Here is a 23,417-nt window from a genome sequence, read left to right as displayed (position 1 = left end):
TTTACCGTCTTTCAATTTTTTTTTTCTTTTTTAAAATGATAAAAATTAACTGCCAGTCGGTAAAGAACATAGGTGAAATTCTCATTGTGTGATGAGCAATGGAGTAAAGTGCCCTTCTTAAAATGGCATGGATAAGATGCAGACCCATTTTTCAAACCAAAAATTTTGTGCATTGGTTTATTTGGTAGTTTTAAGGCATTTCTTTATAATGGGACTCTGTTACCTTTCACCTCAACTATGAAAGGCAAGAGTGGGCAAGGTATTTATTTTTTTTTTATTTATAAATTAATGCACTTTTTTTTTTTTTTTTGTGATCAACTTAAGTAAAGACAAATTGACAGGTTATATATCAATAAATGGGCATAACATACAAAGTAAACCAACCCACTCTCTCCCATCTAGCCTGAGTCCAAGGATTAAGAAAAAAAAAAATCAAGGAGTTATAAGCTGAGATTTACAAAATTTGAACCTCAGCCAGACCAGGATTCAACTACATTACTGGAAGCACCATTAATCTGCGCTTCAGACTGCTCTAAATGTATTAAGTTGTAGATCGAGGACTGCTAGTTGTTGACAGTAATGCATTCTGGTAATTTCCAGAGGGAGGCAATGATTAATTTGGCTGCCAGGGTACCTTGACAGAATAACTTGTGTTCAGAGGCTTTGAGCAGAAGCTTAGAAAGTTGTTAAAGATTTGAGGTAACCGAGGAATACTGCAGGACAAAAAGGAATATAGTAAGCGACATACATGTGTCCAAAAGGAAAAGACAAGGGGGCATTGCCAGAACATGTGGAGGAAAAGGCCAGGTTAAACCAAAGGAACGTAATTGACTGAGAGGATCAGCTGTGAGGCCAATCAAACAGACTGCAGAGGAGTAGGATAGAGTCCATGTAGAATTTTGAATTGAGTCCACTGGTAGTTTCCCAGGAAAAAGGTAAATTGTGTAGGGATGGCAAGAGAGTGAGAACAAAACAGAACAAGTACAATGAGTGATGTGGCAGGGAAGTAGTCTGTTGGGGGAGGAAATCCCACACGTTCTTAGCAGTGATCAGTGTTGAAGGTAGTAAAAGACACTGGGAGAATAAAATGTGCTTGTAAAGCACTTTGAAGACGGCGTGGGAAAGCAAGGGAGGATTGTATAGGGCGCCACGGAGGGTGATGATGGGGAGGACACAGCCATGATAAAATAGGGTGAAGGGTGAAAGCCCAATGGTATAATTCTAGGTCAGGCAGTGCTACACCTGCACTCAGACTATCTATAATCAGGGTTAAATGTTTAAGGTTTGGTCTCTTGCCATTCTAGAGAAACCTTGATCATTTTCCTAACTTGGAACCAATATTTAGTAGGAGATGGAAGTGGCAGCATGAAGTTAATGAAGTTGAAACTGGTTACAATGTTCAGTTTGATAATGGCCGAGAGATTGAAAAGAGAGGGTGAGTTTCAATCAGGTTTTTATACTGGCTTTTACATCAGCAAAGATGCAGTAATAGTTATTAGATGATATGTCTGAGATTGAGGCAGTAATATTAACTCCCACATATCTTTTATGCTACTAGATACAGGGATAAAAGACAGTAGGGAGAAATGATAGCACATCATTAATGGTCAAGAGAGACTATCATTTTGTAAACTTGCACAACTTTGAAACACCTGAACAGTTCTAGCGCACAAGGGATGTCACTCAAGGGCATTACCTACGCGGAGGAGGATGTTGTCCACATAGAAGGATATTATGAGACTGGAATTTGAATTTGTAATAGTAGTTAAAAGCTTGGAATTACGGACGGCAATTGTGAGCGGTTTGAATGGTAAGTTGAAGAGTAAAGCAGACAAAGGAGAGCCGGAGAGCCTTGTCTAGATCCTCTACTAATGGGGGAATCAGTAATTTAGTGTTCTGTTAACCACTAGAAGTCATGCTCTTTCTAAGGATGAAAGTTTAGACTCGGGTTTTTATTTTTTGGAGTTTAGTACATGCCAAATGTGAGGAAAAGGAAATGGTATAGTCCTGAATGAAACCTTTAATTGCCTCCCAGATGGCACCTGCAATTACCTATAGAGCCAATATTGAATTATAAGAACTCTAGTTTGACAGCAAGTTTTTAGCAAAATGGTTTATTTTCAGAAGAGATGTTGAATTTCCACCTTGAGGCACAAGATCTTAAAAACTGAAGGATCCACTGTAAATGATTAAATTTGCTGTCCGATTATATAGCAGATTAGACCGATGAAGCTTCCGAGACCAATGAAGCCAGGTTGCATAATTTGAAAATCTAATCTGTGTGAGACTGTTAATTATGAATGGAAGAGGAAAAAAAATCCTTCTCTGACCAAAGGAATAAGTAACCAAAATGAATTTATTAAATTTAGTAGAATTACATAAAGAATGTGTAGAGTGAGGTGTGCATTTGCTGACTGGTGGTGATTTTTCTAGCAATGGGTTTAAGGTGGTGGTTGTGTCAATGCCGACCAGAAGTCCACAGTTGGAGAACTTAAGACAATTGGGTTGGGGGGTGAAATGTGGTATATCCATATGTGGAAATGTAGAGTAATTTCAAACCTCCTAGCTTGGAGTTAAAGTAACAAAATTGACCCGTGCTGTCACTACCGGGTTCCAAAACTTATTCTACCACTCTACACCTTACAAATTAAAGAGTGCCACATCTTTTAGAGTGAGCGGAGGAGGATGCCGCAGTACTGTAGAGCTTATTACAGTGGAAGACGTCTGGCCAACAGGAGTGACTCTTGAATTAAAGCCACATCCATGTGGGAACAGTGGAGGAGATCAAGGAGGCTAGCAGACTTCTGACCAGAGTTCAGGGCGCTAATGTTCACAAAATGTTAAGCTTTGCCAAAATTAGACTGAGAAAAGAGACGGGCAGAAGACAGTATTACTTCCATTTCTTTTCATTCCATTCTATGTTGTGTTGTGGAAATGAGTAATGTCACAAACATTTAAAACCAAAAGTCTCCCCAGCTCTGGTCCCTTCACAAACCTACCCCAACTGGCCCACAAACTACCCCCTGTGGCAGGAACCCCACAATAAGTAAATGCATAAAAGCAGAAGCAAACAGTGATGGCCCAAACAATCCCCAATAACCACACATCCCATCCCTGACTGATCCTCAAACCACGCCTTGATGCAGGCCTCTCAGGTGTGTTTATATATTTAAAAAAAAAAAAAAAAGCTACCAAAAAATGAGAGCAAGAAGATAGGCCAAAAACTGGCCAGACCCCCCTAATCCACCTCCTTGGCCACATAATTAATGAAAAGGAATGAATTGTATCTTGAAATAGTATGTGCAGTACAGAGGACAATGAACTCCTAGAACAAAATAAAGGAGGGAAAGGATTAAGTACGACACCTGGTGACCCACGATGATGCTGAAGATGCAATCAGCCCTGAGCACCCCCAAACCCCAAATGTGTATGTTAATATAGTGTAACATTGACATCATTTGAAAAATATAAAGGACAGTTCAAAACATGATTCCAGTCAATAATAATCAGGTAAGACAGAAACCTGAATGACTGCACTATGGTCAGAACTTGAACTTGACCAATGATGTACAGAATATAGCGGTATAAATCGGAGTGAATTAAGAGATATTCATGGAGTGAAAGTGCTTGTTGAAGCTGTCAATCGCCGCAAGTGCTTGAGAGGAAGAGTCGAACAGGTTATTCGCAGAACCAAGACTCACTTTCAACTTTGCAGGATAGAGCAAATATGGCTGAAGACTGGCGGCACAAAGTTTCTGGGGAAACTGGTGTCATGGCCTTCCTTTGCTGTGCAAAATTTTGTGAGATTTGGGAACCACTTTTGGGAGAGGAAGTAAATCCAATTGTCATTCTTGGCCCCTTTAAGTCTTAAGTTGTCTCTTCGAGCCCTGTCTTCTTGATCGATCGGTTTCTTTCAAGTCAGCAACTAATTTATGGAACACCTTCATCTCCACTTTGTGAATTGTAAACTGTGGGTTGTAGTGCTTGGACATCCTTGGATCAGTTTTGCCCTTTCCTCTTTAATAGCTCTCTGGTCGCTCTATTTCAATGAAGTTGGTCTGCTTTGTAGTGTTCAGCATGGTGGTGTGTTTGAGGAGGAAATGTTCAGAGCCCCAGTAAGTGTTCATATTGACACTGGATTCAGTTGGAGGATGTTTCAGCTTCTTTGGCGAGTTAGTAGGTGAGGAATTGGGTCTTCGGCCTGAAGAAGACCTCTAACCTTGGTGACAGTGAGAAATATGGTACAGTATGTTGATTTAGTAGTAAGATTTAATGTGGGAGAAAAAGTCAAAGTGGTTTTTATTGGTATGAGGGGGGGATGGAGCGCAGCCCTTGCCAGCCATCACACTGAAGCATCACGTGACTTCCACCATTTACCAAACTAAATGTATACTCTGATTGTGAAGACAACTTTTGACTTGAAAAATACTTGGATTTTTATTCATCACACACACACACAGTTATACAGGTACAATGAGTAGGGAAATGAAAAGCTTGTCTACAGCAAGATTGTGCAAAACAAAAGCAAACGCACAGTATAATAGTTACTTTTTTTAAATCCTTTTTCTTAAATAAAATTTAAATTTAAATCTGAAACGGTAAAGTATAAAGTGGCTGTACAGTAAATTTTTGATTATTAGGTCTGAATGTTTTGTTGCCATGAATCCTGAGGGTAAAAGCTCATCTTTACTTGGTCTCGGGCTTTGCCATTAACCTGTGCAGCCACTTGCAGGAGTTGAATAGACTGAACACACTATTGCTGGGATGGTTAGAGTCCATATTTATTCTAATTGACCTGGTTCTACAGCACTTGGTATAGATATCCTGCAGAAAGGGCAGTGCCAACCTTAAGATGCACTCTGCTAAACGCTCCACTCGCTGCAAGGCTTTTTATTTTCTTATATTTTTGCCATGTAAGCATTCATCATTTAAGAAAATGTAATGTTTGATCATGCATTTTAAAAAAATTGGGAAAAACTGTTCCAATACCTGCATGTATCTATAAAACAAGGTTTCTCAGTATCTAATTTGACTTTAAAATGTAGAGTTTATTTGGTAAACTTTCAATGGTTTTTTTTTTTTCTAGGTGGGATATGAAAATGCTGGAACAGTAGAGTTTTTAGTGGACAAGCATGGCAAGCATTACTTCATTGAGGTGAACTCTCGTCTTCAGGTTGAGCACACTGTTACAGAGGAGATTACAGAGTAAGTACAGTCTTTAGAATAAGACTGAAAAGTATAATTAGTATTCATCTACTCATTCTTTGTTACCTTTTTCCTGAGGCAGATATTGTAACTAAGAGATTTGTTGCCAGATATCAAATTGACCAAAAACTGTATGGCTATTTGTCTTGTTTTGTGGGAAGTATTGCCATAGTCATTGGCAGCCTAGTGTTTCTAGATGAACGCAAAGGCATTTTGTTTGCACTCTGCTTGATTTCTTGTTTTCTCAATAGAGCTGGAAAGAGAAGATGGCAGCTTGGTGAACCGACCTAAATGATTACCTATCGATTAGTACACTTTTTTTATTAGATTTCTTGTCTAATGCAACAGCAAATATTTGGATGGTGTTGGTTCAGTAATGATATTCGCATAAAATGGTCTTATCCCCCATGTCTTGATGTAATTGAATTTTATCTGGACAGAGATTCTAATCTTGTTACCAGCATGCCAAATTGTTTGTGCTCCAAGTCCATTTAACATTTTGAAAATCTGACCAAATTAACTTGCATTTATAGGTTTTATTAGGTCATGGTATTGTAAGAATTTCACTGTACTCTATGCACATGTGCCAATCAATGCATCAAAACTCTGGGGCCATGATTAAGGAGTATAACTTCTCTACCTGAAAAATCTCTGAGCATATATGTCATTAAAACAATCCAAAAAAAAAAATCAGTCTCTAAAAAATTGTGCAAGAACACCTAACATTTCAAATACTCATTTGGCATTTTTGCTAGTTTAATATGTCACTCTGCCTTATCCCCAGTAGAATTCACCAAGTTAATCTGGGAAATCACTCACTTGTTCTAGGAGCATTTAGTAGTGTTTCTAAGAAGGACACCCAAGCCATAGATCATGGACCTGAATGGGCCCTTTTGGGACCTTTTCTTGTGGCCCACAAAGAATAGTCCAAAGATCCTGCCACAAATCTATACTAATAAAAGGCAAAGCACTCACTCCTCACTAATTCGCCAACTTCCCGGGTAGGTAGAAGGCTGAAATTTGGCAGGCTCATTCCTTACAGCTTACTTACAAATGTTGGGCAGGTTTCATTTCGAAATTCTACGCGTAATGGTCATAACTGGAACCTATTTTTCTCTATATACTGTAATGGACTTTAGCCGTGGGGGGCGGAGCTGCGTGTCACATCCTCACGCCTCCCACGTAATCATGTGAACTGACTGTGAACGCAGTACATAGAAAAGAAGGAAGAGCTCCCAAAGAGCGCTGAAGAAAAACGCATACAAGCTTATTCCTAAGTGCAGCTACTGAGGAAACAAAGCACGGTGTAAACCGTAAGTTTATTTAAAGTTTATGGACACGCTCCCGCTGCCATTTGTCATGCCTTCGTCGAATACTTTATTTGTGAGATACAAGTTTAATGAGAAGACACGAGGTATAAACGAGACTTTGGATCACTTTGTAACGGAGTTAAAATTGCTGTAGCGAGAAACTTAAGTGCCGGGTCTTAGCTAACATTAAATAAAGCCGTGGACATCGCAACATCACACGAGAGCAGCTCACGTGAACTGACTGAACACAGCACGAGTGATAACTTCTATGCATCAAACCTGTTCAAAAAACGCATTACACAATTGACAAGGTAGGAAAAGAATATGCTCAGAGCTGAGCTCCACAGCTAACGCGGTCTTGCGGAAGCAACTTCGTCATGCTGCCACCAAATACTCACAGAAAAATCCACAAGTTAATACACACGCTGTCTCTAGAGTTTCTCCACACTCAATGTATATTCCTCGCATCCCCGTTATACCCTCTGATCTCCCGTTTCAATTCAGATGCCTCCAATTTCCAGTAAGTCTCGGGGACAGACCCTACAAAAGGTTGCCATTGATTTCGGGCAAGTTTGCCTTTCTCCTGGACAAATATACGTTGCATTCTCAAGAGTGAGTTTGCGCAGCTTTGTCATATTACAACCGGAGTGCTGAACTGACAACGTGCTAAATAAAGAGAACTATAACAATCGTAATAAACGAACAATAAAACAGCGGAGTACCCGTGGATTAGATAAAAAGGCAGCTTCCTTGGCGAAGCAAGGAAAAAGGATGGCCTTATACAGTGTATGTGTGTATATATGTATATGTGTATGTATGTACAGTGGTGTGAAAAACTATTTGCCCCCTTCCTGATTTCTTATTTTGCATGTTTGTCGCATGTTTCTGATCATCAAACACATGTAACCATTAGTCAAATATAACAAGTAAACACAAAATGCAGTTTTTAAATGATGGTTTTTATTATTTAGGGAGAAAAAAAAATCCAAACCTACATGGCCCTATGTGAAAAGTAATTGCCCCCTGAACCTAATAACTGGTTGGGCCACCCTTAGCAGCAATAACTGCAATCAAGCGTTTGCGATAACTTGCAATGAGTCTTTTACAGCGCTCTGAAGGAATTTTGGCCCACTCATCTTTGCAGAATTGTTGTAATTCAGCTTTGAGGGTTTTCTAGCATGAACCGCCTTTTTAAGGTCATGCCATAGCATCTCAGTTGGATTCAGGTCAGGACTTTGACTAGGCCACTCCAAAGTCTTCATTTTGTTTTTCTTCAGCCATTCAGAGATGAATTTGCTGGTGTGTTTTGGGTCATTGTCCTGTTGCAGCACCCAAGATTGCTTCAGCTTGAGTTGACGAACAGATGGCCGGACATTCTCCTTCAGGATTTTTGGTAGACCGTAGAATTCATGGTTCCATCTATCACAGCAAGCCTTCCAGGTCCTGAAGCAGCAAAACAACCCCAGACCATCACACTGCCACCACCATATTTTACTGTTGGTATGATGATCTTTTTCTGAAATGCTGTGTTCCTTTTACACCAGATGTAACGGGACATTTGCCTTCCAAAAAGTTCAACTTTTGTCTCATCAGTCCACAAGGTATTTTCCCCAAAAGTCTTGGCAATCATTGATGTTTCTTAGCAAAATTGAGACGAGCCCTAATGTTCTTTTTGCTTAACAGTGGTTTGTGTCTTGGATATCTGCCATGCAGGCTGTTTTTGCCCAGTCTTTCTTATGGTGGAGTCGTGAACACTGACCTTAATTGAGGCAAGTGAGGCCTGCAGTTCTTTAGGCGTTGTCCTGGGGTCTTTTGTGACCTCTCGGATGAGTCGTGTCTGCGCTCTTGGGGTAATTTTGGTTGGCCGGCCACTCCTGGGAAGGTTCACCACTGTTCCACGTTTTTGCCATTTGTGGATAATGGCTCTCACTGTGGTTCGCTGGAGTCCCAAAGCTTTAGAAATGGCTTTATAACCTTTACCAGACTGATAGATCTCAATTACTTCTGTTCTCATTTGTTCCTGAATTTCTTTGGATCTTGGCATGATGTCTAGGTTTTGGGGTGCTTTTGGTCTACTTCTCTGTGTCAGGCAGCTCTTATTTAAGTGATTTGTTGATTGAAACAGGTGTGGCAGTAATCAGACCTGGGGTGGCTATGGAAATTGAACTCAGGTGTGATACACCGCAGTTAGGTTATTTTTTAACAAGGGGACAATTACTTTTTCACACAGGGCCATGTAGGTTTGGATTTTTTTTTCTCCCTAAATAATAAAAACCATCATTTTTAAAAACTATTTTGTGTTTACTTGTGTTATATTTGACTAATGGTTAAATGTGTTTGATGATCAGAAACATTTTGTGTGACAAACCTGCAAAAGAATAAGAAATCAGGAAGGGGGCAAATAGTTTTTCACACCTGTGTGTGTGTGTGTGTGTATGTATGTATGTATGTATGTATGTATGTATGTATGTATGTATGTATGTATGTATGTATGTATGTATGTATGTATGTATGTATGTATGTATGTATGTATGTATGTATGTATGTATGTATGTATGTATGTATGTATGTATGTATGTATGTATGTATGTATGTATGTATGTATGTATGTATGTATGTATGTATGTATGTATGTATGTATGTATGTATGTATGTATGTATGTATGTATGTATGTATGTATGTATGTATGTATGTATGTATGTATGTATGTATGTATGTATGTATGTATGTGACAGCAACACTCATCACAACAGTGACAAAACAATTACATTGACAATCATGTTACGGTATTTTCAAAATATTTCCTTTTCTTTTTCATTACTTTCACACTACTTCTCCACTGCGAAGCATGGGTATTTTGATAGTCTATAAAAGGCAAAGCCCTCACTGACTCATCACTAATTCTGCAACTTCCCGTGTAGGTAGAAGGCTGAAATTTGGCAGGCTTATTCCTTACAGCTTACTTACAAAAGTTAGGCAGGTTTCATTTCGAAATTCTACGCATAACAGTCATAACTGCAACCTTCTTTCGTAGATGTATACGGCCATAGCCTGCAGCTCGATCGCCGTGTGAGATGGAGTTGCGTCCTGCATCATCACGCGTCCCACATAATTGAGTGCCTGCCCATATAAGGCCGTCCATCGGCAGCAATCCAATAGACACGCTGCCGCTGAATATTCGCGGGTGATGGAATGTGCTTATGCAAACGAAGTTGAGATGGTCATGGATAGACTAGTGTTTGGCACAAACTCTGCGAAAGTGTGACAAACATTTAAGTGCCGGGTCTTAGCTAACCTTAAAGCCGTGGACAATGCAAGATCGCACGAGATAGCACAAGCACAGCTGAGAACCTTCGATGCATGTACTCTGAACGGCTCACGTGAGCTGCCTGTGAACGCAGTACGTAGAGAACAAGGAAAAATTGAGAAGACGGCAAAAGAATATGAAGTGAGTGACCCATACAAGCATATTCATAAGTGCAGCTACTGCGGAAACAAAGCATGGTGTAAACCGCAAGTTAAAATTAGGTTTATAGACCCGCTGCCGCTGGCGTTCGTCTTGCCTACGACGAATACGATATTCGCGAGATACAAGTATATTGAGAAGACGCGGGGTATAAACGAAACTTTGGATCACTTTGTAACAGAGTTAAAATTGCTGTAACGGAGTTAAACTGGTGAAGGACTGTGCTTATGCAAACGAATAGGAAAGCAAGGTGTAAAGCTTAACTTTAAATTAAATTTAAGTTCATAGACACGCTGCCACTGGTGTTTTGTCATGCCGAGAGACTGTTTGTGGAGGGATGGACAGTTAAGTCGGGTAGGGGAGTCACGTCCTCATCTCCCCTCCTATTCACGTCATTTCATTCACTTCATTTCGCTCCGAGCTCAGCTCTGCAGCTGACGCGGTCTTGCCGTTCTTTTTCCTTAGTGTTTAGTCCTCTCTCCTTTACTGATTTATATAAAGGAGAGTTGAGATCCGAGAGACTGTGTTTGTGGAGGGATTGACAGTTAAGGTGAGTGGGGGAGTCGCGTCATCTCCCCTCCCATTCACTTCATTTCTCTCCAAGCTGAGCTCCGCAGCTAACGTGGTCTTGTGGAAACCACTTCGTGATGCTGCCGCCAAATACTCCCAGAAAAATCCACAAGTTGATAGCTGTCGCTAGAGTTTCTCCACACTCTGAATCCTCCAGGCACTCCTGAGCATTATCTAATTTTGAGGTTTGGGACACCAATAATGTTACTGAAAAACTTACAACCACCGAAACTTTGTAACAGCACGAGACCTCAGGTCACATGTCTGCAAAAGAACCTAATTGAACACTATTGTTGCTGGCAGTTGCTCAGAGGAGAGAGTTTTTATTCCTTGCATCCCTGTTATACCCTCTGATCTCCCATTTCAATTCAAATGCCTCCAATTTCCAGTAAGGCTCTGCTTCGCGATGACAAGTCTCGGGGACGGACCCTACAAAAGGTTGCCATTGATTTGAGGCAAGATTGCTTTTCACATAGCCAACTATATGTTGCATGCTCAAGAGTAAGCTCGCACAGCTTGGTCATATTACAACCGGAGTGCTGAACTGACAACGTGGTATACAAAGAGATCCTTAGCAAATAATTATTGGTATATTTTCCCTCACTTTAAAAAGGTTTACTTTTCTTCTTAATAAAAATTTAAAAGCAGTACTTCACAGCTGCAAAGCGCAGGTATTTTGCTAGTCTTGCTATATTTATGAAATGGGCCTGATTCATTTTGTTCATATTCTTCAAGAGAATCCACATTTAAGACTTATTTTCACAATGATGTTGAATTTACCAAGCATTCACGTTTTTGGTGGGGAGAATAAAACTGGAATACCTCAAGAAAAATCCCACTCCACACTAATAGTGACCACGCCAGGACAACAATCCAGGTTTTCAAGTTAGTGAGGCAGCAATACTAACAACTTTTATTAAACTTTTACAAATCTAAAAGTTTTACACTTACAGAAGTGCACAGTAGGGGGCATACATGATTCAAATGCAAGATTAATTGTAGACATTAAAGAGTTTGCCATCTGTGCATTGAAACAAAAAAAAGTACGGTGCTTATTCCTTCAGTGTTGTAAGAATAACTAAGGTATAAAATCGGCAAACATGAGCAGATGTTTTTTTAAAAAAAATTCAGCATTGGGCTGTATGGGTGTTAAATGTTGACATAGCCTCAGACATTAACAGACCACCTGAATAAATGTGGTATTTTTTTCCCTGATTTACCTTTTAAATTATTCCCTGATAATTAGTGTAACCGTTGAAACACGTATGTAATCTGCAGTGCTGCTGCTGTGAGCATTATAATGAGCATTGCATTTGAGAATGACCTGCAGCATTTTCATGTAAATTAAAGAACTGGTGTGTCTGGTTGTCATTCAAAGTAACTTGCCACATCTCCTGGAGATAATCTAAAGTGCCTTCCTTCCACGTGAAGACACACTTTTTTTTTTTTTTATATAACTTATTTTGTTTTTATTCTTAATGTAGAACAACCTAGTTGTCTAGCACATTTGTCTCCCGAAAAGCATGTTTCTACCTTCCCCTACATTACGGTTTAGATTGTGCATTTGACAACTGGGGTGTGTGTGTGTTTGTTTTTTTTTTTTTCCCTTGCTGGAGTCATGTATATATTTAAGTTTTTCTGACTGAGAGTAGTGTCTATAGTTGATAAATTAAAGAGAAATGTACATACTGTTTTTCCCCTCTATTGCTATTATGTTGTTGTATCCTTGCAGTACAAAAACCTTTCACATTGATAAACTGCATACAAGTACAATTTTAGTATGACGCCTGTGTATTTATCAGTTTTTAATTTGTGTGTTTTTTTTTTTTTGGAACCATATCAGTAGTTATGTAAATATGGCGGAAACTCAAGTCAAAACTTGAGGGGGATGTATAGTAATTTCCTTTACACTGTTAAGCTTTAACTCTCTGGACAATATTCTGCTACCAGCTAGAGAATGATATAACATCATGCTATCAAATATTAAGTATATTTGTATGTGTTCTGCCACTCTATAATAAGTCTGTGGTAACTCCATTTAAGTGGGGCGCTCCAAAAACACTGACAAACAAACTTTGAGTTCAGTTATAGTACAAACTGAAACAGAACCATTGCTCGAACTGAACAATTGTGGTGATGTGAATTCATCACCATGTGTTGACGTTGATAGTGAAACTAATTGATTTTATATGGTACTGCACAACTGAATTGCTCTTCTGTGCCTAGTGAATTTGGTTGTGTATAGTTTCTCCATGGTGTGACAGTAGCTATGTGGCAAAAAGGCAGTGATTACGATAAAGTGCAAGGATAAAAATGAGATAGTAGGTTTAGAGTGCTGTTCACAATGCTGCAACTGTCAAAGTTTTTGTCTTGGAAATGTCGAAGTCATTGAATCTTACAATATGGTAACCTACAATAACCAAAAAAAAAAAAGTGGTCAAAGAAACACATCTCCACTGTCCTTATTGCAGCTTTGGACTGTGCGTTTTGTATGAAAGTGTTTCGGATCATCACCTGAAAGGTTGTGTGCTAAATCTGCATAGGTAGAGCAGTGAGTGCAGGGTATACTTCTCCTTATGTTTGGTTTGTTATTTACATGTTTTTGTGTGGTTGTGTGTGTGGTGTTTTTTTTTTTTTTGGGGATGTGTCGCTTTTGCTATGGTGCATTTATTTTCCTTCTGTTTAAAATTTCTTTCTGGTCCTAAAATATCACATGGTGGTACTAGTTTTCTTTTTAATGGAATTTATTGTAACAATAATAGTAGTCTGTGTCGGTTTATAATAAAGTGTAGCAAAAAGGTGACGGCCCTTTCCTGTTGGAACATGAAGGAGGAGAAAAATATGCTGTAGACGTGCAGTGCAGTTCTTAACTGTAGTAGCCAGCAGAATTCTAAGGATCTTGTGTTTTGTGTGAAGCGTAAACTGTATGACCTACAGCTCAGGTGCAATAAGTTGTGCCAGCGGTTTGAGGTTCATACACACAAGCTGCATTGTCAGAGTTGAAGAGTGGACTGTATTCTGAAACCCACCTGTATCCTCCTATTTAGAGTTTTTTTTTGTGTTTTGTGCAGGCAGATTGTGCAGGCAAAATTTTTTCCATTCTCTGTTGTGGAAACTTTTTGACTTTGTTCACAAACTGGAAAATTGCTGGGAAATGTACTTGTTCTTGACCTAAAATTGTTGGATTGGTTTTCCTGGGATTAATGACTACCTGTTTTTGTTTACTGGTAAAGTGCCTGGTCAAGAAGAAATGTAAATTACTAAGATAACCTGCATGCAAAAGGTTGTGTGGGCTTTGTAATTTTTATTTGTATTGGAGATTCAATTTGTATGGTGATCATTCTATATGGAATAGACTCCTTAGGCCTTTTATAAAGTTCACACTTGATATTGTTTTCTTTCTGTCAAGAGATACTTTCTCGAAATTTTCTGGGAAGATTATTTTTCATGTTGTTACAATAGCATGGGTGTGTGTGTCCTTTATAAATGATGATTTAAGTTTGGTTTTTAGATATAGTAGGTCTCATGGAAGTAACTGGGCTTATATATGTGTATATGTGCAGTATAGGAAGAGAAAATAAGTCACTGCTCAATATTTACATAAAAGCTGTGTTAGTAGCACTCAAAAAAAAAAATTTATAGCATAACATTAAAAATTATTACATAGCGGCATCAATATCCTAGCCATGCATGAAGGAGCCTTCTTTGACAACGCTTTGGTAGAATGTGTTCAGTTGTTACAGTGACCTTCATGGTTAGGTGCTTACAGCACCTACTGATTGCCTGATGCATCAGTGAGTACTGCTCAGCCTTTAATGGATGCTTGTATAAATCAGTTTTTATACTGGTTGAGAGTGCTTTGTGATATTTGCTTCTCTTGTAGTTTTCTTGTGGTTCATAGTTGCTCTGAGAGTATGTGTGTATGTATTATTTTTTAGTAAATTAAAGTAGTTATTTCTGGTATTTGATAATGATCTTTTTTAGAAAACCCAACAAAAGTGCATTGCAAGCGTAATTCATTTGTTAAAGGAAACTTTCCAGGCAGGCAAGACAGGTTTTGATAAACTGAAACATAATATAAATGCCATATTCAAGCACAGACATTTCAACATTTACTATCTGGCCCAAGGTAAAACCATTGTATTAAGTATTTTTAACTTTTTAGATGTTCTCAGATCAGTCCTTACAAAATATGGCAATAATTCACAAAAACTTTAAACCTTCCTGATACTAGGATGTACTTCAACATAGAGAAGTTTTTATCTGTGGCACCTCTGCATGATAACCACCTTTTTTCCACCCTCTTAAACTTGCACCATTTTTAATGTTTGGAAACTGTACAGGATTACTTGGAGATTTGTACATGGATAATATCTTTCATTCCTATAATTACACTCCAAATTTAGCTTCCCATCAACACAATTTTCCCCGTTTCTAAATGATAAACTTTCCCAATTTTCCTTACTTCCCACCTACGTCTATTCCAGAAGAAATACTCCAAGCATTTCTGTAATAAAGAAAATTCCTTTCAAAGTTCCTGGAGTACAATGGGAAAAGAATCTCTTAATTAACAATTCAGAAAAGTAGTGGAAAGCGGCCATGCACAGAATTCACTCTAGTTCCATATGCACAAAGTATGCAATTATTCAACTTAATCTTTTTTTTATCCAGCACATCTATTTCATTTTAAAATTGTCCAAAATGTTTCCAGGGCAAGATCCAACCTGCGAATCTTACAATTGAGCTCCAGCCTCACTGGTCTATGTATTAAGCATGCACCAAAGTAACGTAATTCTGAGCCAAAAACTTTAAATGTCTATCAGACAGCCTTGGTGTCACAATCCCTCCTAATCCATTAATAGCTGTCACTGGTGTACTCCCAGATGGGCTTAAAGTGGAGTAGGAAAAATGCACTGTAATTGCCTTTACTTCACTATTGGCACGTAGACCTTGTTTTCCTCAACTGGAAGAATCCTAGCCCATCTTTTTAAGTGAGTGGTTAACTGATGTTTTATGTTTGAAACTGGGGGAAAAAATCAAATGCTCACTTAGAGCATCTGTTCAAAACATTTTAAAAACCTGGCTGGATCTAATCAGTAACATTTTAGAATAAGCATTTATTTTGGGGGAAATAAAAACAAGATAAGTATTAATATAAACCTTTCTGATAAATAACAAATGGACATTGCCACCTTCCATACTAGGTAACACTGACCAGTCTATTTTGCAAAATAGATTTGTCAGATTGACAGTAATTTTGACTATACTAGATGTACTTAATAGTTGGTATTACAGTGCAAGCAAACAATTGTGTACTGTTGGAAGTGATGTGGTATAACTGAGTGTTTAATAAACTACTCTGGGAAAGTTGAGATTAAATAGTGTGTGTGTGTGTGTTAAATAGGGTAATGCCTAGAAATGACACTGATTTTTAAATCCAAGGTACAAAATAAGAGTTAAAGGAAAATAAAAGGAAAAGTGGTATAGTTTGTAAAATAGACTGTTCAAAATTGGAAACATAATTATTGGAAAGTAGTTGGATTCTTTGTCAGAAAGTAGTTATTTTTATTTATTTATTTTTTTACTTTGTAAAAGATTAGTGTGGTAGTGAAAAGAGAAGTAAGATCCACATCTATAACTTGTGATCTTTTTAAGCTACAATTTGAATCATCTTGTTCAAAAGAGGTGACTTTTTTTTTTTTTTAGGCTTTAACACTAGAAACCCTGAAGCCTGCGAAAGAACTCATAATCCTGACCCACCTTAAATTCCTTTGCACCTCTCTATCAGCGTCTTTTGTTTTGTAAATGTGTTGAGCAGCACAAGCAGCCTGCTATCCCATCCTGTCCCATAATATATCCATCCATTTTCCAATCTGTTAAATCTGAACACAGGGCCACGGGGGGGTCTACTGGAGCCAATCCCAGCCAACACAGGGTGCACGGCAGGAACCAATCCTGGGCAGGGCGCCAACCCACCGCAGGACACACACACCAAGCACACACTAGGGACAATTTAGAATCGCCAATTCACCTAACCTGCATGTCTTTGGACTGTGGGAGGAAAAACACGCAGACACGGGGAGAACATGCAAACTCGAACCCGGGTCTCCTAACTGCGAGGCAGCAGTGCTACTACTGCGCCACCGTGCCGCCTCCATAATATATCATCATTTGGAATACATATATTTCAAGTGTGTTCTGTGTCTAAAACAATCTGTTGTAAATATAGGATGAAATGTGATTTTTATATTTTAGTAATTTAACAAAATGTAGAAATGAAGTGTATAATGTGTGAAGTAAAACTATCAAACACTTTCACAAAAAGGTATAACAAAACAAGTGTGCCTTTTATTCAAGAATATAACCAAAGAAAAAATTATTCAATTCACCTGCTGCTGTGAATTTGTAAAAACCGAAGGCCATTTATCAATTGCTTGGTTGAGTTCGAGGTAAGAATGGCTGCTTCTAAGTCAAGAAGTTGTGGGTTTGATCCTGGGTCTTCCGCATATTTTCCATTTTTGAGTAGTGCGCTGCAATTACTACTATTAGACTCAAATAAAATGTATGTTTTTATTATAACACCCATTGTAAATTTGCTACTTGTAAAAGTTTTTATTTTCTGTTTTATTCTGTCACAGTCACGTGGTACAATGAACTTTCCTCTCCCTCTCTGAGTTGATGCCATTTATCACCATTCACAAGAGCAGTGGTGACAGCAATTGGTGCTGTGGTTGATGCCTGGACAGAGCTATTTGTTGTACGGGCAATCAAACCGCCATCAGGCTATCATGTAGCATTTGTGCTTGGACAACAGACACCTGTGCAGAATGTGTGAAAAATGACAGATTTGCATGTGCTTGTGCAATGCTACTCCTTATTTAGGAAAAGATCACATTCATCCCGTGGGAGAGACTTTCCGAGACTATGGTCCCAAAGCAGTTTCTGGACTAGGGCAGAACTGTAACAGACAACTTCTTCACATCGCTTTTGCTGGCTAATAGACTGCTGCACTGCAACACAACTATTCTTGGCACCATAAAGTGGGATGGACACCTCCACCTGCAGCTCAAATCACTTCAGTACAAATGCAGTTCTGCACACTACTGTTTAAATCTGGTAGTGCCATGCTGACGGTGTATGCACCCAAAAAGAATTCTGTCTGTATTCTCAAAACAATGCACCATAACGTGGAAACTGGGCAAAATTGGGGGGGGACATGATCAAATGACAACTCATGTTCAAATGACATAGGGTTATCAATTAATTGTTGGGGTGTGGGTGTGTGCACGTGCATGAGAGAGGCAGAGACGGATTTGATATCATTCAAGTGGTTACCCAGAGGGGACTGGGCGGTCTCTTGGTCTGGAATCCCTGCAGATTTTTTTTTTTTCTCCAGCCATCTGGAGTTTTGTTTTTTGTTCTTTCTGTCCACCCTGGCCATCCGACCTTACTTATTCTATGTTAATTAATGTTGAGTTATTTTTATTTTTTATTGTGTCTTCCATTTTTCTATTCATTTTGTAAAGCACTTTGAGCTACATTTTTTTGTATGAAAATGTGCTATAAAAATAAATGTTGTTATTACTGGAATATAATTTATTCAAGAATAAAACTGAATTGAAAAAAAAATCAACAACCAGATACCAAGAAGACATGATTCACCAGCATTTGAGTCTGCTTATATCCCTTCAGCAATATCGTTTTTACATGTAGCAAAACTTTACACTGGCCATTAGACTCGAATCAAATGTATGCTCTTATCATATAATAGTAATAATATTATACAGCAGCTCACTACTCAAAACGGTAAATGTGGGGAAGACCAGGGATTGAGCCCACAACTTCTTGATTTATAAGTAGCTGCTGTTGTCTCCCAGCCAGCCATGCAATTGATATTTGGGCCTTGGTTTTTACATAATGACAGCAACATGTGAACTGAATAAATTTTTTTTGGTTATATTCTTGAATAAAGGCACACTTATTTCATTATACATTTTGTGTGTGTGTGGTTTTTTTTTTTGTATATATTTGGACTTCAGTCTTCACTCATTAAACACTTCATGTCAGCATTTTGTCAATTATTACTATAACAAGAAAAATGTGTTTTAGTTATGTGTTCAACATTTTTTGCCTCCCATTTCCTGTTTTCCTAAGTTTACCCAGATTGTTGTACACACGGAGCACACAGCAAATAAAAATACATTGACCCTATACATTTCGAGTACATACAATTCCAGATAAGGACTTCAGCAACTGACTTGACTTGAGCTGCCTCGGTGGGGGATGAGTGAGAAGGCTGACTGTTGCAGTTGCTGAATGAAAAACAAAGAAGCTGATGAAGAGGTGCAAAGGAGTTTAAGGTGGCCTGGCATTACGACTTTTTTCATAGGCTTCAGGGATTCTAGTGTTTTAAATGTATCCAGTTAAGTCCTCATCCTCACTAGTCCGCTTTCTTCAGGACCACCTGCATGCCTGTCTCCATAGGGCTGCCGAGTTGTGATTATCATTGTGTGGTCCTCATGGCTATGGTGTGAGAGAATGGGGGAGAGAGTGGAGTAAAGCAACCACATTTATACATTCTCTGTCCAAATCCTTATGTACATAATGGCCTCTGATTCAAAACCAATCTCAAACAGCCATACTGCAGACCATTGGATGCGCACCCTGCCCTCAAGTAGTGGATACCATTTTGTTTAGCTGACACTTGCCAGCCAAAGTAGGTAGTTTTATGGCCTTCTGGGGGGAAATGTGTCATAGGCTGCAAGTCCAGACACCGTCACACTTGCAAAGCTGGTCTGATGCACCTCTCCCAACCCTGCCATAAATTCCTCATCCTAAGTCGGTCTTAAAGACTGGTGCATCGGTTTAGTTAAACATGAAAGCATTGCTGTTCTCATCTATGAAATATCCCTCTTGAAACACTAATATTACATTTGCTTTGTCTGACTTACAAATTAAGACTTGCAAAACATCACTACACTGCATTCCACCTCAGTTTTTTGTGTAATGTCTTTATGATACAATAAAAGTCTTAATTGTTTGAAGAGTCTGTTGCACAGCTGTTTTTGCATTGCAGTGATTGCTTTTTTGTGTTCTAAGTTGTGTTGGAAAATTTGTTGATTACATAGCTTCTTTATTTCCAAGACAATCTGAAGGACTGGGATGTGCCCCTAATGACTTGTCTGCTCTGGCTTCCTTCGTCTGTTTCTTTATAGGTTTCTGCAGTTTTCATATGTCATCAGATGTTGTGTTTTTTTTTTAAATCTATTTCTTCTGTGTCTAGCTGCTGATTAGACCACTGTCCCAAACTATTTAAGCATGTGAAGCAGTACTACTAATTTCAAAGGTAACATACTACAGGTGCCAATGCAAACTACCTCTGCCTATGTAAGAGCATGTGTGTTTCTGCTTGAACTGGTCACAAACCACCCCTTGTGGCCACTCTTATTCATTTGGGCTTGACTTGGATGCTTTTTGTGCATTTCTACCCATGGTTTAACCCTTGACTGCCATCATCCTTTACCAGTATATACTGGCATCTCCACCATGAGACATCATATCTTTGCAACCCTAACCATTCCCCCTTTTGACCAGTTCTAGAGTTCAAAATTCATTTCGTGTTTGAAACAGAAATTACGTATGACCACAGTAGTCAGGTTACACAGAGAAAGTGAGATAGAAGCAGATCGAGAGAGAAGGCTCGCAGGCTTGCTGATCAACGTATGTGACGATCACAATTGTGGGCTTCACAAACACCTGAACAACTTGCTGAACAGAGTCGAATGCGATGGATGCAGTATTCACAGGCTACCACGACACATGCGTCAGGGTCTGTATATGGAGGGATTCAATTATAACATTGAAAAAGAACAGGAGGAATGGACATCATGTGTAAGTACTGCCAAGCACAGAGTGTTACATTTGAATCATGTGGGATGTGTTCAGATGACATTCATACCATTGCCTCATGAGAGCCACAAATTTTTCCCTTCCACTCAGTGAGCGAAAACACTGCGTAGTCTGCTAGTATTTAATAAATATTGGGTTACATCTTAATGCCATTGATAAACAGGAGCTGTTTACAGAGAGTGATACCCAATAACACCATTTTTATTTAAACTAGTATTCTGTTGCATCCAGCTGTTTGGCCACTTTTGCGCATCCATTTATTCTAGGAAAAAGTATTGCTCATAGAAGCGGTTTATGTAATCGTCAGTATTACTAAAAACTCTTTATTATAACATTACAAAGTCTAATAAATATCTACTAGAGCAGGAAAAATGGTTGTGTTGTAGGGAAATCGGTAGCGTCCATTAAGGTTGCAGTGTGCTAAAGTAGTACTTTAGGATCCTCCATCAGATTACATTTGTTTGTAAACTGTTTGGCCAGCGTTTTTGTCTATTGAGGCCACCACAATTAACCTGTAGTAAATAGACAGCTTTTTTCCTTTTTGATGCAGTTTTCCTTTATATAATTCTCCTATACCCATTTGGGACTGGATCTTGTGTACTATAGTCAACATTGCCTTTTGGTATTTGGTATGGTAAATTTAACTTGAGTGGTAATTTGGACATGTTGGATATGCCAGATTTGCAGGTTTTGTGAATAAGTGTTTAACCATTTAGCCAATTTGAGAATCCTGTTTAGAAAAATAAAGGTTACTGCTTTAGATCTACCCACTCTTAACATAAATCACAATGCTATTTACAGAGAAAACAAATCTTTATCATAGCCTCTTTGCTAAATTATTGGGTTTTTTGTAAATCAAATCAAGAGTAATAAGAGGACCTTCTGACAGACCCAATTAAAATGGGTTTTGGAGCCCTTTGTTGTTGGTTTTTTGTCATTTTGTATGCTCCGATGACAGACATCAGAACTTAATGCTGCACTGGCAGTTGCTGCTTTTATAACATGGGCAGGGAAGAAGTGGTGTGGCTATAGTTGAGCAGTGAGAGAGAGCTTGCTTTAGTGAGATGCTGGTGTGGTATGGCTTTTCACATTAAGTGTTTCCTTTTTATTTCAGATTTAGGATATGACATGGCAAGTACAATGAGCAGTGTTTATCATCCTGTAATAGTTGTCACTGAGTTTACACATGCTTCAGTTACCTGGTTATTCTCTGAAACCTGATTTCTGAAATGCCCTGTAGTCTCATATTGTAATGTAAAATCAAAAAGATTAAAATGCAAAAACACATTAGTGTGTTTTTAGTTTTTCACCAGTCGGCGGACTCTCTTCACCTTCCTACCTGTACCTGTAGTTCAGCAGACACATTGCAAACTCGGGAATTTTTCAAGGTTTGTATCTCCATTGTTACGTAAGTGACCTTTTGAAAGCAAAAGTGATTGGTCAGCAACCTTGTCAGTTTCTCGATCAGTCCCGCTTTATTTTCAAAAAGGATTTCTTCTATGCAATGTTTCAGGTGAATTGTCAAGAAAACACAGCCACCTGAAAAATAAACTGAAATGTTACTCACTTGTGTTTTTTTTTTTGTCCATCCAGTAAAGGTTTTGTTGATCAGCATATTCCAACTTGCGTTTTTAAATTACATCTCGATTTACAAGAACTGCAAAGAGACGCGGCAACACATCATAATGGATGTCAAACTCCTATATAGCCTGGAATTTGGCTTAATGTGTGCTGCTATTTAATAGTTGCAGTGTACCTACTGTATCTTTAGCTCAGTCAGAACTACAGCTAACATGCTGTCATCTATGAAAAGACTGAAATTCTTTAAGGGGTTATCTGTATCTAATACTTAGCTCTTGAGCCTGCTGATCCAGTTAACGCCAACTTTGAAAGCTACTAAGCACATTGAAAGCAAAATCATCACCTTGGTATGCTTCACTAACACTTGAACCAAAATCTGTCTTGCTTTCAACATCCGCTCTTTAAGAACTGTCACTGTTATCACATAGTAAATAGTTTTCTATTTCATACACTTCATATGCACCCATATTCAGCTTGCTCTGTAACCGCAAATGCTATGTGAACACCCTCCCTCCTTCACCAGTCACCGACCACTAGATGAATATATGTGGGTGGCTCCTGGTGGAAGACTTTGTTTGAGTTAAGCTGCAAGGGTTAAAGACTAAAGGCAAGAATATTTATTAAAAAATAAACTAAAAATAGTTTTAGTAATTTTTATTTCGGTCATTCCAGCTACTTTAATAGTTAGTTTTTTTCCTTTTCAGTTTTGTTAATTTTATTTCAGTTTATTAAAACATGTTTTTATTAGTTTCAGTTTTGATTTTAGTTTTCATTAATAAATAATGATAATAATAATTCTTTGCATTTATAATGCGCTTTTCTCACTACTCAAAGCGCTCTGCAATTGCAAGTTAAGGGCCCAACAGAGCGGAGTCCCTTTTGGCATTTAGGGTTAATTTTTTTTGGTGTGAGGTTCTGTGTTGTGGAGATTCTCAGGATGGACGGCAGGTGCTCATCAGTGAGACGACTCCTGTGTGCTGTTTTGTTAGTCTTCATGACTGAGAAGAGCTTCTCACACAGATATGTGCTACCAAACATGCACAAGGTTCGAGCCGCATGTAGACGGAGCTGGTGCATTTGTTCGGGAATGGAGTGAATAAACTGTGCGGGCCGTGCAGTATCGTACTTTGCCTTCAATGTGCCATTACACTGCAGCTCAATCACCTCCATCTGAATCTGCACAGGTGCAGTTTCCACATCGACAGCAAATGGGTTGCGAAACAACTCAAAATTCTTTTTTTGTTCTTCAAAGTCACCAAAGCGCCGTGCAAACTCAGTGAGCAGTGCGCTCAGTTTATCAGCAATGTGTGTATTTGGGAACACCGTTGTGCCAACTTGGTTCAACATTACTTGGCAACAGGGAAAGTGGGGCAAG

General features: G+C 38.7%; 1 protein-coding gene across 4 annotated transcripts in view; it reads left to right on the top strand.

Moving 5' to 3' along the window:
* The window catches only part of pcxa (pyruvate carboxylase a), a 596,757-nt gene that overhangs the window by 88,964 nt on the left and 484,376 nt on the right, over positions 1-23,417 (top strand). For all 4 annotated transcript variants that reach the window (XM_039769066.1, XM_039769065.1, XM_039769063.1 and 1 more), the window contains exon 7: positions 5,087-5,205. In XM_039769066.1, the coding sequence (XP_039625000.1) occupies positions 5,087-5,205 (119 nt within the window). The remainder of the gene's footprint in view (positions 1-5,086; positions 5,206-23,417) is intronic.

This window comes from Polypterus senegalus, chromosome 11 (genome assembly GCF_016835505.1).
Source record: "Polypterus senegalus isolate Bchr_013 chromosome 11, ASM1683550v1, whole genome shotgun sequence".
NCBI lineage: Eukaryota > Metazoa > Chordata > Cladistia > Polypteriformes > Polypteridae > Polypterus > Polypterus senegalus.
The sequence above is the reverse complement of the archived record's forward strand: the minus strand, read 5'-3'. Positions and strand labels throughout refer to the sequence as shown.